General features: G+C 38.8%; 2 protein-coding genes across 5 annotated transcripts in view; both read left to right on the forward strand.

Annotated features, from left to right (window-relative positions):
* The first annotated feature begins 2,118 nt into the window (after positions 1-2,118).
* Positions 2,119-3,553, forward strand: LOC117510153 (immediate early response gene 5-like protein). Its single transcript, XM_034169767.1, has one exon. The coding sequence runs from the start codon at positions 2,251-2,253 to the stop codon at positions 3,124-3,126; it is 876 nt and encodes a 291-aa protein (XP_034025658.1). The 5' UTR covers positions 2,119-2,250; the 3' UTR covers positions 3,127-3,553.
* Positions 3,554-11,184: 7,631 nt separating this feature from the next.
* LOC117510154 (carnitine O-acetyltransferase-like) overlaps positions 11,185-16,103 on the forward strand; it is a 36,331-nt gene continuing 31,412 nt past the window's right edge. For 2 of the 4 annotated variants that reach the window (XR_004560633.1, XR_004560634.1), the window contains exon 1: positions 11,188-11,352. Coding sequence is in view for 2 of the 4 variants with exons in the window: in XM_034169769.1 (XP_034025660.1) it covers positions 11,326-11,352 (27 nt within the window). In the remaining 2 variants the exon portion in view is untranslated. Of the gene's footprint in view, positions 11,353-16,103 lie in introns of all 4 variants that reach the window. The other 2 variants (XM_034169769.1, XM_034169768.1) reach the window with 2 other exon arrangements.

Raw genomic sequence — 16,103 nt, forward strand, 5'->3', positions numbered from 1 at the left:
CTGTTAACTTACATCTGTAACTTGTCATTGACGACTGGGAGATTTCCTTCCAAAATGAAAATTGCTAAAGTGGTACCTCTATTCAAATCCTGTGACAAACACGTTTTTTCAAACTACAGGCCAGTCTCACTGCTACCTCAATTTTCAAAAATTCTGGAAAAAGTATTCATTAAGAGGTTGGATGATTTTATATCAAAACATCACATACTAAATGAGCAGCAATATGGATTTAGGAAAAATTGGACCACTTCACTGGCAGTAATAGATTTTGTGGAACATATCACAAATGCAACTGAAAATAAACAATACACCAGAGGGGTTTTTTTTTTCGACTTACAGAAAGCTTTTGATACTATAGATCATGCCGTATTATTTGATAAATTATGGAAGTACGGCATCAGAGGATTAGCACATGATTGGATAGCCAACTACTTGTACAATACGTATCAGTATGTTCACTTGGGTGGGATAAATTCAGAATTTTTGAGGTGCACTTATGGGGTCCCCCAGGACTTATTCATTAGGCCTTTGCTGTTTATTTTATATATTAATGACATATGTTTGGTTTCCAAGTTTGTGAGTTGTATTCTATTTGCAGATGACACGACTGTGTTTTGTAGTGGGGATCATTTGGCACAGGTGCTGGACAAAATAGAGAGGGAAATACAGACATTTAAGGAATGGTTTGATTCTAACAAATTGTTGCTTCATTTCAGTAACACAAAGTGCATCATATTTGGTAATGATCCCAGAAAAGCATGTAGAAATTTACAAATACACGATGTTGAAATTGAACTTGTTAATGAAACTAAATTTCTTGGAGTCTTTATTGACAATAATTTAAGTTGGAAAACACATATAAATTATGTTAAATCTAAAATATCAAAGATCATTGTCATTTTGTATAAAGCACAAGACTTCCTCCCCCAACACTCATTAGTTACTTTATATCACTCATTACTTGTTCCATACATGAACTACTATATTGATGTTTGGGGAACCACCTACAAATCTAACACAAATCCTATATTTTTACTTCAAACAAAAGCTATCAGAATTATTAGTAAGAAACCTTATGGTGAACCAACTAATCCTTTGTTTGTCTGTTTGCATGTTTTGAAATTTTGGGAATTGATTGATTACATCATAATACAAATTATGTTCAAAGTGAAAAATAGACTTCTGCCACAACACGTCCAGGACCTGTTTAGAATGAGGGAATCCAGTTATAATTTACGAGGAACATTATTATTTCAGAAATCAAAGATTCAAACTACCCTAAAAAGTCATTGTATTTCTGTTAAACGTTTAAATATTTGGAAGACTCTATAAAAATTATTTGATTACTTGCTATGATATGTTACTGCTGCTTGCATGTTTGTGTTTTTGTCATGTTTGTGTTTTTGTTTGTTTTTTTTTATTCAAATTCATGGATCAATGTATACTTTGTATTAGTTATGATGAATGTATGTATAATTTGATATACATATGTAGAATTTTTATTTTTCTGCCTACACCCTTTTGGACACATGGTGCATTTCTGGACTATGTTCTTTCTCTCTTTCATGGTAAGTTTTTTGTTGATCTGGACCTGTGTGTGCTGAATAAATTCATTCATTCATTTATATATCTCAACATTCCCAGCATGTCTTGCATTTTGCCTGGAGGGAAGCCTATTTCACCAACAAATTATGCCATTTGGAGCATAATTTTGAAATAACATGACTTTTATACAAAGCAACCAAGATAACTGAAACTTTGGAAATGATTGTACACATAATGAAGTTTAAGTCTACAGGATTTATTAGGATTTATTACACATTTTGCAGCTCTCTGCTGCTATATTGTATTTGAAATTATGACGTTTGATGCTTTTTCTGCTTTGTGGGTGGTTTTGGAAAATTGAATTGCACTTATTTGCACACATGACCAAAGTTTGACTTTGTGTTCTATATGTCCACAGCCTAGGACGCAGCATGCGCTGTCCAACGTGCATTCCGAATGAGGTTTGGAGCGGTATTTGCCTGTAAAAGACGCACCGCCTCTTCCCCATTGGACAATGTCTCCGTGAGGGCGTGGCGAGGAAAGATGAGAGTTGCAAATCCATGCCCTTACTGGGAAGACATGGAGCGCTATGGACAGTCTCCACGAATCCAGTAGGAACCTCTCAGCTGAAGACAGAAACATTTCTCAGTGAATAAACAAACAATTTGAGAGAGTGGACGGCAGAGAAGGGTGGCCCGCGTGAGGATGGAGTGCGCATTTGACGCACAAAACCTGATCTCCATTTCTTTGAGGAAAATCCAAAGCTCCAGGACGCAGAGAGGAGGCATCAAGCTCCACAAGAACTTACTGGTAACGTACGTGCTGAGAAACGCCAGGCAGTTTTACATGAGCAAAAACTTGTCGCAGGCGCACAGGACGCACCACTACGAGGACGCAGCCGCAGTCCCAGAAAAGCAAGATTATCTCGAACTGACCGGGAGCTTTACAGAGTTTTCGGATGACTTCTACTACAACTTTAGCGGCGTGGAATCGGACACTTGGCACTGCGGAGCGCACTCGCACGGCGGCCAGCCTGTGGATGTGGCGCACCAGGACGCGCCTGCCTGCGCGATGGTTCCACAGACTGAGCTCATGGTTCCCGACGCCTGCTGGAGTTGCGCAGAGAAATCCTCCTGGGAATTACCTGTCCCAAACACGCAAGCCAACCAGAAGACGGTCCTGGACTTGGACACGCATGTGGTGACTACGGTTACGAACGGATTCTTCCACTCTGACTGTTGCGCGCAGCCCAGACAGCCGCAGGGCGCGCACACTTATTACACTAAAAAGCGAAAGATGGACACAAGTTATTATATCGTCGATCCAGAGTTTTATTTGCCGGACTTTGGGCCAGTGCCGTGCAAACGAATGATGACTGACGAGGACTCGTATTTGGACCCGGAGCAGTTGGACACGGCGAACATCTCCAACCTGATCTCGGTGCTGGGTTCAGGTGGACTCTCCGAGTTCGTGAGTTGGCAGCAGACGGACCTCGAACAAATATTCGTCACTCAGACAATTTGTTTAAAACATACACTGTTATCAGGCAACGGTTGGACCAGAGCAATCGAAGCATTTTGATTTGTACCACTTTTTTTTTGTACCTCTTTTGTCTTTTCTTTGAAATAAATGGTGACAATACTGCAAAGCTCTCTGCTCACTTATTTAAAAAAATATATATGTATGGAGATTATGTCTATTAATCCTGCTCACTGACATTTATATAATTATCTGACGGTAAAATTAATTGCACCTTTAATTTAAAGCCTTGGTGGGGGGGGGGGGGTGGGGTGGGGGGGGGGGGACTTGGAGTCTGTCTTTGGTTTGCGTTTCCTGCAGATAAAAAGTTGTTGCTGTTTCTCTAGAAGGACGTTGGAAGAGTGCCACCATGTGGCCGATAAAGAACTGTACAGCCTCGTGCACCAGATCAACGCAGACTGGCGTTCTGTAAATGTGTTATTTATATGAGGGCCTGCACTTATTAATCAATAAAACTTCCATAATTTAAGATCACTGATGTGTTGACTTTAAACTGCAACACTCCAGATGAAGTTGTACAATAAGTCAACGTGCTGTTCTCAGTGAAGTCAGTGTGAGTCACTTGAAAGTCCTTTTGTATCTAGTTTCCAGATACAAAAACTAAAAAAAAAAAAAATTGATTCATTATGACATTTTTCAGTTGATTACTTAGAATTCACCATATTTAATGAAATGAACAAAATAAGACAGAAGAACTATGAGACGTATTTTAACAACCTTACAACAAACACATTTATTCAAGTTTAAGAGCAGTGTACCCCATTTAAGCTAAAAATAACCAGTGGTGGTGCCAAGGGGGGCTTGGGGGGGCTTAAGCCCCCCCCCCTTAGCCCCCCAATAATTCTATCAATAATGTGAATAGCAACTGACATATTTGTGGATCTCAAGTGCAGTTTTGCGCTTGGGCTAGATTGTATACAAACGTCATAAAGAATCACTTTTTTGTATATTGTTTACAACTAAGTTTCTCAGGCTATATCTTTTACTTACTTTTATCGAATGGTTATGACCTCTGTGTTAAATTGGCATTAAATCTTTGATATAGATGATTTGTGTAAGGTTGATTCCATGCATTGTCTTGAGCACCATTTCAATGAATTCAGTTTGTGTACCTATGTGCAAGTTTACTGAACTTGCAATCATTCTAAGTGATGTGTGTGTGCATTGATACCACATTTTAGAGGGGCACGGGTGACTAAAACATATACCTTGGTATTTATAAAGCAATTTACTATATATTGTTCATTTTGACGACATTTTGTGGAGCCCCTCCAACTTTTACCCCAGCCACCCCCCAACAAAAATTTCCTGGTGCCGCCACTGAAAATAACCAAAGAAAGTATACTTAATTTGTACTGACAAGTACACAGAAAATCATCAAGAATGAAAGTATACTTGGTGTAAACTGACAAAAATATGTTTCGAAAGGTCGAAGTTTACTTCGCATATACTGATGAGCGTAGTGGAAAGCCTCGGTACACTTGGGTTGTACTAAAGTAAAACAAGAAAGTGTAAGTACACCCTTACTTGTGAGCCACTATACTTTTGGCTTATATTTGCAGATATAAGAAGAATGTGTTCAGGTAACACATAAAATGCTCATTACAAAACTGTATTTTGTGGTTTTGGGTTGAGGGATTCTCACCAAAGAATCGCTGAATAAAATCCTGATCAGGCTGCAAGTTCATGAAAGTATTTTGGGCAAGTGTACGTTCATAAACTAAAACGTGCTACAATTTATAATGACTACCTGAAAGTTCATACGCACTGTAAAATAAAACTACACTTTCAAAAGTTTAATAAAACAGTAAACTTAAAACTTATTTTATTCAACAAACTTCAGTGAGCAACAAGTTGACTTCCCCGGTATGATATTTCATAGTATACTTGTAAGTGTAGTATTTTAATAATCCCCTGGATTAATTTGGCCCACTTTTAATTTATGAAGGTATACGTGTACACTTTTCGTGTAAGAGTACTAAAGTTTGAGTCCACAGCCACTTTTATTTTACAGGACATGGGTAGTTGTGTACTCAAACTTACTTTTATAAATTAAAAAGTGGACCGATTTAGTCCCAAGAAGTATTGAAATGGTACACTTACAAGGGTACTAAAAAGTATTCTAAGGAAGGAAACTTAAGTTTATATTTTGTTTTTTTATTTATTTACTGTAAGGATTAAGGATTAACACAGGTGATGTTAACCAAGGACTTCAAAATTTTGGGTCAATTTTCTGTAAGTTCAGAATTATTGTAAGGAAGGACACTTAAGTTTATAATTTATTTATTTATTTATTTATTGTAAGGATTCAGGATTAACACAGGTGATGTTAACCAAGGACTCCAAAATTTTGGGTCAATTTTCTGTAAGTTCAGAATTATTCTAAGGAAGGAAACTTAAGTTTCTATTTTATTTATTAATTTATTTATTGTAAGGATTGTCAGGATTAACACAGGTGATGTTAACCAAGGACTCCAAAATTTTGGGTCAATTTTCTGTAAATTCAGAATGGTAGATCAGCCCAGCCTGGATGGGATGGGAATGGAAATTACCTGTCCAAAACACGCCAACCAACCAAGCCAAGATGGTCCTGGACTTGGACACCCATGTGGTGACTACAGTCACGAATGGATTCTTCCACTCGGACTGCTGCGCACAACCCAGTGAAGGATGGACACAAGTTATTATCTCGTTAATCCAGAGTTTTGTTTTGTTTTTTGCCGGTGTTGCCGACCAAACGGTCCCCTCTAAAAATTGATCTGCCCTGTCTTCACTGTAACTTCACTGTGCCTTCACTGCGCATGCGTCATTTCTGAGCATCAGCAGCGATTCACCGATTATCACCTTGTTTCTCCTTAAAACTGACTCTAGAATGATTTAAGAGGTTTTACTTTGTCATCTGATGGTTAATAATCACATTAATCCCTTTGATCGCTTTGGGTGTAGAGAGTCAGACTCAGCGAGTCAGACTCAGATGCGCTCTGATCGCTCTCCCATCTTTTATTATGAAATAATACTGAATTTATGTGGAAATGGTTGTTGTACAAAAGTTTCAGATACTTGTCACTGAGATAGATGATGACTGGAGTGCAGTTCTACGCACAAATGTGGTGATAATCGGTGAAATGCTGCTGACACTCCGAAATGATGCATGCGCGCGCGAGGGTTTAGAGGGGATGTTTGGTCAGCGACACTGGACTTTGGGCCAGTGTCGTGCAAATGAATGATGATTGACGATTGATGATTGACTCATATTTGGACCCGGAGCAGTTGGACAACACAAATATCGCCAACCTTTTTCTGTGTTCTGGGTTCAGGTGGACTCTCTGAGTTTGTGCGTTGGCAGCAGATGAACCTCAAACAAATATTTGTCACTCAGGCTGTTTGGTGAAACAGACAGGGTTGGACCTGAGCGATTGAAGCATTTTGATTTGTATCCCTTTTTTAAGTTTTTTTTTTTTTTGGCTTTCAAATAAATTGTGACAAGACTGCAAACGTCTTTGCTCACTTATTTAAAAAAAAATATGTGTGGAGATTATGTCCATTAATTCTGCTCACTGACTATTGTATTATTCCCTGACAGAGAAAAATTAATTGTACCTTCAATTTAACGCCTTTGTGGAACTTGGAGTCTTTTGGTTTGTTTCCTGCAGATATATGGTCTTGCTGTTTCTCCTGAAGTATGTTACAAGAGCGCCACCATGTGTCCAGCCTCATGCACCAGATCAACGCAGATTGGCGTTCTGTAAATGTGTTATTTATATGAGGGTTTGATTACATGTCATCATACATTTAAGCTGAATTTATGAGGTATTCAGTTTCTTGAACATGTGGAAGCAAATTGAACTTATCTGGGTTAAAAGTGTTCATTTGCACTTAGTGCAGCAGATAACTGAAACAATCATGCAAATAGTGATAAAAGCATCAAATTCAGCAGAAATACTCCTCTTTTGAAAAAAACAATTGGCCACTTGACTTTTCAATCGGTGTTCCTGTGTAGGCTCTCAGTTGTCCAGGTGGTTTCCATAGTAGAGAAGCTTGAATCTTCAACTGGACTGGGTGGCTATTCTTCTCTACAAGAGGCAAGACAGAAGTCAGACCACCAGAGCAAGAATTTTAGCTGAGGAAGCTTCTGCGATTTGAAGCGAAACGTCCTCACGTCAAGCCACCCAGTCCAGTCGAAGATTCAAGCTTCTCTACTTTTCAATCGGTGTTCAGGTAGGGGTCAATTGAAGAATTACACAGAGGTCAAAATTAAAAGATGCTCCAATCATATTGAAAAATATTCCACATTATTTGCCTGATCATAAAGATTCCAAAAAGGTATAGTTTGGACTATCTGTGACTGAATTCTATGGAGTTACGGGATAAAAACAGCAAGAATGGTGACAAAGGTCAGTTTCATTTTGTACAGGGGTCAAAAGTTAAAGTTGCTCCAATTTTGGTAAAAAGTGATGCAAATTATCGGTTGAGCTAATAGAATTAATAAATGGAATAGTTTTGACAGTGTTGAATGTTTAGTCTCCGAAGGAAAGGATCAAACAAGGTCTACGTCTATTGGATTCTGTGACATGTCACGTATGTTACCCTGTAACATGATAAGTAAGGATGATACATGGTCCAAACTATTCCTTTTTAAAACCGTGTTACCTCAACTAGTAATTTGCATCACTTTTTACCAAAACTGGAGCAACTTTAACTTTTGACCCCTGTATAAACGAACACTGACCTTTGTCACCATTCTTGCTGTTTTTATCCCATAACTCCATAGAATTCAGTTACAGACCGTACAATCCATACCTTTTTGGAATCTTTATGATCAGGCAAGTAATGTGGCATAGGTTTCAATATGATTGGAGCATCTTTTAATTTTGACTTCTGTGTAATTCTTCAGTTGACCTCTACCGGAACGCCAACTGAAAATTCAAGTGGCCCATCATTTTTTTTTTCAAAAGAGGATTGTCTGAAGAGTATTTCTGCCAAATTTGATGCTTTTATCACCATTTCCGCTCTAAATATTCTCTTATCTGCTGCATTAACTGTGGAGAAGTAAATACACTTCAAAATTCAACATGCTGCTTCCATCATCAGTCACACCACTTATCAAGTTTTTGGATTGTGATGGAACATCACTGACATTTTGGCCACATGGAGAATTTCTGTGACCTTGATCCAGTGCACAGGGGCACCATTGTTGGTTGATGTCAGTGGGTGAAGAAGGCCATGAGAATGCCCATGTTACCTGATTGCAAGTGGATGGCTATTTTCAAGAGATTGGGATGGACCAGTTGTATATGTTGGGTGGTTGCCAACCAGGATTCAATATGGTTCTGTTATGTGGTGGATACGGTACACATGACACCCTAACCCTTGGCGGCCATACAACAGCGCTGCCTCCACCATGTTTAACAGATGATGTGGAATGCTTTGGATTATGAGCTGCTGCTTTCTTCTTCTGCATTTATATAGCGCTTTTCCAAATGAAGCTCGACGTGCTTTACACTGATGCCTCACATCCACCCATTCACTCGATGTCAGGGTGCTGCCATGCAAGGTGCTGCACTCCAGGAGCAACTTTGGGATTAAGGACCTTGTCCAAGGGCCCTTAATGATTTCCAGTTTGATGGGGGTTTGAACTGAGGATCTTCTGGTCTCAAGGCCACCACTTAACCACTGGACCTTCACCTCCCCAGTTACGTTCCGTTTCCATACTATTTTGTCTCCCCATTCTGGTTCAACTTCATCTTTATTTCTTCTGACCTTAATCTTTAAATACACCTTTCCAAGCCCTTCAAATAGGGCCATCGGGTATTGCGAAGACTTCGAGTTCACCCGACCGTCTGTCTGTGCTCAATATAAGTCCAGTCCTATTAATGCCTGAGTCTTCAAATTCAGAAGAAACATTTTTGGGACACAGATCTTGGACAAGTTCAGAGATGGCTAACCTTGACCTATTTTAAGTGGTACTTTAAGAGATTAAAAAGCTACATTATTATTTTAAGAGGTTAAAAAGCTACATTCTGTTTCATTCTGTTCATTTATTTATTTATTTTGAGTGGTGGGCGTGACAGACAATCAAAGTAGAGCAGCACTGTGACGTCCGTGGCTGGTCTAGCTAGCTGCCACCCTGCTCAGAATGCCACTCTCATTGGACTGACGTCTCAGCTATTTTAGCATTGTGGGATAGCTCGCCTCTCAGATTGAGCTCACCGGACTACTTTCGCCACCCCGCTCACTCAGTGTGCCGCTCTCGCTGGAGCGACAACACACAAAATGTGTCTCTTTCCAGATAGATCTCTTCCATTGCAGCTTCTTGTTCTGACTTTAACACGAAGTTAACACCCAAGTCTTTCATAGCCAACTGTAAATGGTAGTCAAAACATTCCAATCGTATCTTTCTGAACACTTCCGCATCAAACTCCATCGTGTCAATGTTTACAATGCTCATAAACTTTTACGTTTCTTAACTATTTATTATGGCCACTCTGAAAAATTCAGTTCTCTTTAAATTTTATTACTGGTAAATTTTAGAATTGATTTAGATGAGATATACTCATTATCTCACAGGAATCACAATTATCTGGGAACTACTTTTTGCGCAGAAATTCATCAAGCACACCGGCCGCGGGCGCGTACTAACACAGAATCCCCAGAAATTGTGGAACGTTGTTCGGCCATAACGAGAGCATCCACTTTTAGCTTGTCATAAGCTAATGATGAGCTAATGACGAGCTAGTGGCGCTCGTGAGAGTGTGGCTAACTGCAAACTCCTTTTCATTTGTATGTAAATATAACGTCTTTGTCATATATTATGTAAAAGATAGCAAGAAATAAACACTTCTAAAACTGAAAATGCTGTTTTTGTAACCTGATAACACCTCTGGGGTGATTTACAAGACATTTCACAGACATCAGCATGCACACTAACTTCCAGTAGCTCAAAGCTAACTTCTGCTCTTGTCAAAAGCTCAAGTATTGAGGCTTTTCAGGTTTCAAATCCGGTAAAACCTCGGAGAGGTTGCTGCGCTGCGAGATCTCAGTAACATTGAGAACTTCATTGATACGCTCTGATCACGCTTCACTTTAACCGCTGCACACGGACAACAGAATTAACATCGCAACATAAAACTATTTTTATATTGTGCCTAAACCTCTTATGAATATATTCTCTGGGTTTTTAGACGTTGTAATTGCGTTTATTTTATGTAAACATGCGAGAATCACAGGCCGTCTCTCCGTTATTTTCAGTGGGAGCTGCTGTGAGCTACAATCGCTTCCTGATCATGTCGTTCTGGGGGAAAGTGAAGTTTGCTCTTTAACATCTTGATTATTGTTTTTTACAACGCTGTTCATCCTCTTTGTTCCAGACTAATATATATAATATGTCTGAAATTCGGTCTGCGCTTATTATATTCCATGCAGATTAAATGTAGCAGACACGGATTATTTGCTATAATTCTTTTAGCACGTTTTCAGGGTATCATGCAGCAGTCTCTTATTAACGTGATGAAAAGCATAAAAAATTACATTTTTGTAGTATAATATTAATTTACAATTGTCATCGTGTGGATTCTCTATGTTGTTTTGACTGCAGCGACTCTCTGGCACGCAAGGGATTATGGGATACGTGAAAACCCCGCAGACGCAGTTAAAATGTAAATATTTTTGATTGATTAATAGAAGGTTCTTTATTGAACATGTACAAATTGTACGTAAGACAGTAGGCTCTTAATTATATATATATATATATATATATATATATATATATATATATATATATATATATATATATATATATATATATATATATATATATATATCGTATCAGTCTGATACGTTTATTTTTCCTCAGTCTAATAATAATAATCATAATAATAATAATAATAATAATAGTGTCTACAAAATCGTGTGAGTTTGTATATTCATTACAAGCATTTGAATGAGTATGTTATCCGTTCACACCTGTCAAAACACAATTAGATAAGGCAGTGAAGAATATACCTAAACGCTCCCTTGGGCACAACATTTGAGGAGCCACAGAATACACTGTAACACGCTTCCGGTTAGCGCACATTTGAACAAAGCGACAGAGTGCAGCGGAGCTTGCGGTTGCCTTTGCTAACAGAGTCCGGAGGTGGTGGTGAAGCGGACAGCTGAGTTTGTCCTTGATATGACTATCCTGAGGTTTTCCATGTTTATTCCCGGTGTACTCAAACACTTCACCGCGTCCAGCTGTCAAAAATGTTGAGCCTTTTTGTCCGAGCTGTGGTGAGTCTACTGTATTTCACGTTTTATGCGCTAACGTTGCGGGCTGAAGGGGGTGGGGCGCTGTACAGGCATATTAATATATAACTGCGTTATTTCACATTAATGGACTGTCAAACTGTCTGCTAAATTAAGGATTCATTTTGTAGACTATCCTCTCATACTCTCTATACAGTTAGAGTATTGATATCTTCGCATGAATTACAATAAATAAATTACACTTGGTCGTAATTTTATTTTATATACCGTGCGATTTATGATTGTGGTGAAACGCTGGGTTTTAATTTGAAAAATGTGACCGGAAGTTAGCTGTACAACGCGTAACAATTAATCCATTAGTAGAATAAACACGTGCTTTGATCACCTGTTTTAAAAAAAAAAATAAAGTTGCCATTACACCACATCGGATGTGATTAAAGTCTTATAAACTAAGCTGAAACAACATTTACATTTTCATCTCAGTTTTTTTAATATCCTAAATTGTGTTTCACAGCAATTGTAAATAGTGAAACATCTCTTTCATCATATTTTCTTTTCAGAATTACTGTCTAATCTCTAGAGGATCACAAATAGTAACCTTAAATCAATATGCCCAACTTTTAATTGTCACCATCCTTCCATAATTAATTATTTAAGTTGTCTATCTAGCAGTAATGCCCACTGTTTAAATACCTGAAATGCCATGATTTGCTTGTTTTAATCATTTTGTGAGATTTCTTTGTTTTGTGTACTAAACATTTGAAGATGTCATCTTTGGCGCCATTAGATTTTGATTGGCATGTGTTATTCTTTAGGGCCCCTTCACACATAGTGCGAAGTTTGGACGAAGTGCACACTTAGTGCGCATGACGCAGGAATCGTGTGCAAACCGTGTAATGTCGTCCCTGCCTCCAACGCCTCGTACACCTGTTGCTTCAACTATTTGAGCACACAAGCGCCTGACAGACAAAGTGTGCTCTGTGCAAACCTATCGCACCCTCTCGCGGCAGGTGTCGGCCAAATTCCAGGTGACACGCACGAACATCTAACACCGCTCACATGGCACTTAGAAAATGTGTGGCCAGTCGCACTCTTGGCACGATAACAGACTGCAGACCATCACTTTCATACTCGTCTAAGTCGCACACGAGTGTGGCTTTAGTGTGTGCGCTGAGATGACGAAGCGGCTGTGTAAATCTGTGGATCTGGACAGTCCAGCTGCGTACTGTGTTTGGACAGACATGGACAAACAACTGCCCACTGTGACGTGCATGTGTCTGTTTGGTGTTATCAAGTGGACATAAATAAAAACATATCACTGTGGCGATGTGCTCTAGCGAGCAAGTGTGCGCATGGCACGCACATGGACAGGCAGCTCCCAGGTTGAAACGGACCGCAGGCAATATCACTGTCACGTCACCCACGTGAGCTCTGTTCCACATGACGTGGTGTCCTGAGGCACGGCGTCCACGAGACACCTGCGCTTGTCCAGTTGGAGACGCGCCAGTAGATGTGGACATGAATGAGACGAGTGAACTGCTTCTCATTCATGTCATTTCATGACTCTATGTCTGTGACCATGTGTCATTTACAGAAGAACAGAATGGATCATATTTGTATTGCTCGCTTGATAAATGTGGTGTTTTTATATGGTGTGTGATTTTAATTTTTTTTGTAATACTTCCATGTCCTTCCTGATATGTGGCAGATTCCCGCAGCTTTCATAGAACAGCTCCTGAGCTCAGTGGTAAAGTCTCTGACTGGTAATCAGAGCTTTTGAAAGGCGCAAGTTCGCGTCCAGTATGTGGTGTGTTTTTCTCTTTTTTTAAATATTCCACATAAGCGGTGCGATGTGTTTCCGTAGTGGTTTTTATTTTATGGTTTTTATTTTTATTTTTATTTATGCCACATAAGTGGCGTAATGTGCTGTACCTGGCACAGTTCCTGCTCAAAAGACACCAGCACGTGCACGAACTCTTGCACCGGGTTCATGCACGCCTGCCCGTCGGTGCAATATTTCGTGCATTAATTTCGAACTGTTTCGCCGTTTTTGTCCACACACCATCCAAACTTCGCACTGTGTGTGAAGGGGCCATTAATGGCAAATAACAAAAATAATATACATACTGGTTAATAGATGATGGTATTGAACTTGGATTTTTGTAGAATCTTGCCATGCAGTGTTATGTGAGAGTTTGACAAATTGCTGAGATTTCTGTAGCCATCAGTTGTATTGTTGAGATGTTTAAAACATTGAAATTTTAATGTTTTAAAAAATTCAACAACAAAAATACAGTAACTGCTTTGTATAAAAATCAGCAAATTTGTTTGATTGACAACTCGTGTTGATCTTATCAATTGTTTTCATTATTGATCCAATAAATAACAGGCAGGGGAGTCTGGGGGGTTGCACTACCAAAATTCTTAGGTGCCATTTCCTGCATTTTGGCACATATTTTATCTCAAATTACACCACAGAGAAAAAACAAAAAACATTTAACCAGTTTTTTTTTATTAATTTGAACTCGTATTCTAAAATCTTGGATGTGATGCTATGATATTATGATGACAAGTATCAAAGAACATTCGACATGGCTGTGGCTAAAAAAGTGAACACCCTTGCTTAGTCATGGTCTCGTATAAATGTGTCTAGCTGAGTCACTTGTTGCTGAATAGAGGGTTCAGGAACAGCATTCAGCACAGATTTTTTTTTTTTTTTGGGTCCATGAAATGGGTAGCATGCACCCCCATGCCCCCTGAGATCTGCCCCAGACTGTAATCTGAATACCATTAGGTTTTGTGCTGCTGGACAGAGACATTACCCAATATATTGGCTTGGAATCTTGAAATTTTATTTGGGCGAATGTATGGCTGATGTTTTACAGAGCAGTGTATTCACTGTTAAATTAATTGTCAGTTTATTCTTGAATGACAGTAATCACTCACTGAAAACCAATAGGTAGAAGTGAGCAATAGGACACAGATCTGTTGATTTCATGGGTGTTTGTTTTAGCTTCTATTCCAAAGGTTGGGCTGTGTCAACTTTCTATTTATAAGATAGCAGAGTATCCACCAGCAGGTCCGAATGAAACGGGCACCATTCCTTACCTCAAATGTTTTGGTGTCAGTTTTCACCAGCGTTGTTAACTTGCTGTGACGTGCTTGTATGTATTACGAACAGTGGCCTTAACATTAAATCAGTATTTTTATTAGAATGCAACTTGCAATATGACAGTTACAATATCAGGCTTGTGATTAATTTACACTAAATCACATGTTGACAAATGAAGCTGTGAGACCAAATAAATTTTGTGGTCAATTGAATTTGTTTATTTAACTGTTGAAAATATTATTATTATTATTATTATTATTAATAATAATAATAATAACAACAACAACAACAAGAGCTATTTGGTGTGATAATAAGCAGCAGGGAATTAATTAATAAATTTATAGATCGCCTTTCAACAATTTTTCAACACTTTCATTCGTGCTTCATAATGTTCCCAGAGGGGAGGGTCGGGGGAGTTCCAGATGGGGTGCCTACATACTAAGAGTGGTGACAACAAGCAATTTAAAGTCATATTGGCTTTGTTCCAGTTCAGCTGCTGCACGTTTGAAGGTTGTAATCATCGGCTATTTACGTCATTGCATCAGTCATCATTTAAACTGATAAACAGCAAAGTGAAAATAAATCTATCCAACAAACAAGCAACACAAACAATATATAATACAAACATAATGCCAGGGGTTAAAAAAGAAATGAAGGAAATTAATTCAACTGTTGTACAGGGTAAATAAATGAATGGTTCTAATTGTTTTCTTGTTTTTGGAGAACTACATTGATTGTTCAAATCTTTTTTAAAACATGATTAAAACATGGGTTACAGTTGGAAAATTTACATTGAATATGGAATTTAGCAACCAATAAAATTTAATTAATTATAAAGTACAGGGGTGCAGGGGTAGTGGTCAAGCGGTTAGGGCACTTGGTTTCAATGTGGAAGATTCCTGGTTCAAACCCTACCTCTGCCGGTTTCTCCATGTAATGTGGAGTTCCGTCAGGAAGGGCATCCGGTATAAAACTTGTGCCAATTCAACATGCAGATCCACATCGGATTTGCTGTGGCGACCCCGAGTGAAAAACAAGGGAGCAGCCGAAGGGACTTACTTTATAAAGTACAGATTAATTTTGTTAAATGGGTGTTTGAAAAAAAATCAAGCAACATGTTTTCTTAGGAAAGGGAGAAATTTGGGCCAGTCTGTAATGATATAAATGTACAAACATGTTGCCAAAAATAGATGAGTGGGCACAATTCCAAAACAAATTACATAAATTTTCTGGATTCAAATGGGAAACAGCTGTTCCTAGCTCCAGGTCTAAAGTCAGATTATTCCAATAAGGTAAAACATTCCGAATAGAGACAACTTCCCTTTGAAATAAACCATGAATATCACAGTTATTTTTCGTTTTTCTAGAGGGTAAATGGATATGACCAGCAACAGCAGGATCCAGTGGGAGTAAGGTCAAATCAGAAGAAATTACTAAACTACGGGTCATGCCGACTGTACTATTTTGGTGTGTGGAGCCGTCAAGGTTGTCAGACAGTGATGGGTAGGATTCAGAAAAGTAACGACGCATGAGCCAACTGCTTCATGAGATAGACCATTTCAGAACATTTTCTTTGAGTCTTTGCTGTGTCTGAAAGGCTGAAGCTTGTAGGAGTTTCGTGAGACAACGTCCTTAGAAGGGTGCAGACCCTGAATTGGAACAC

The sequence above is a fragment of the Thalassophryne amazonica genome, chromosome 5 (genome assembly GCF_902500255.1).
Source record: "Thalassophryne amazonica chromosome 5, fThaAma1.1, whole genome shotgun sequence".
Lineage (NCBI taxonomy): Eukaryota > Metazoa > Chordata > Actinopteri > Batrachoidiformes > Batrachoididae > Thalassophryne > Thalassophryne amazonica.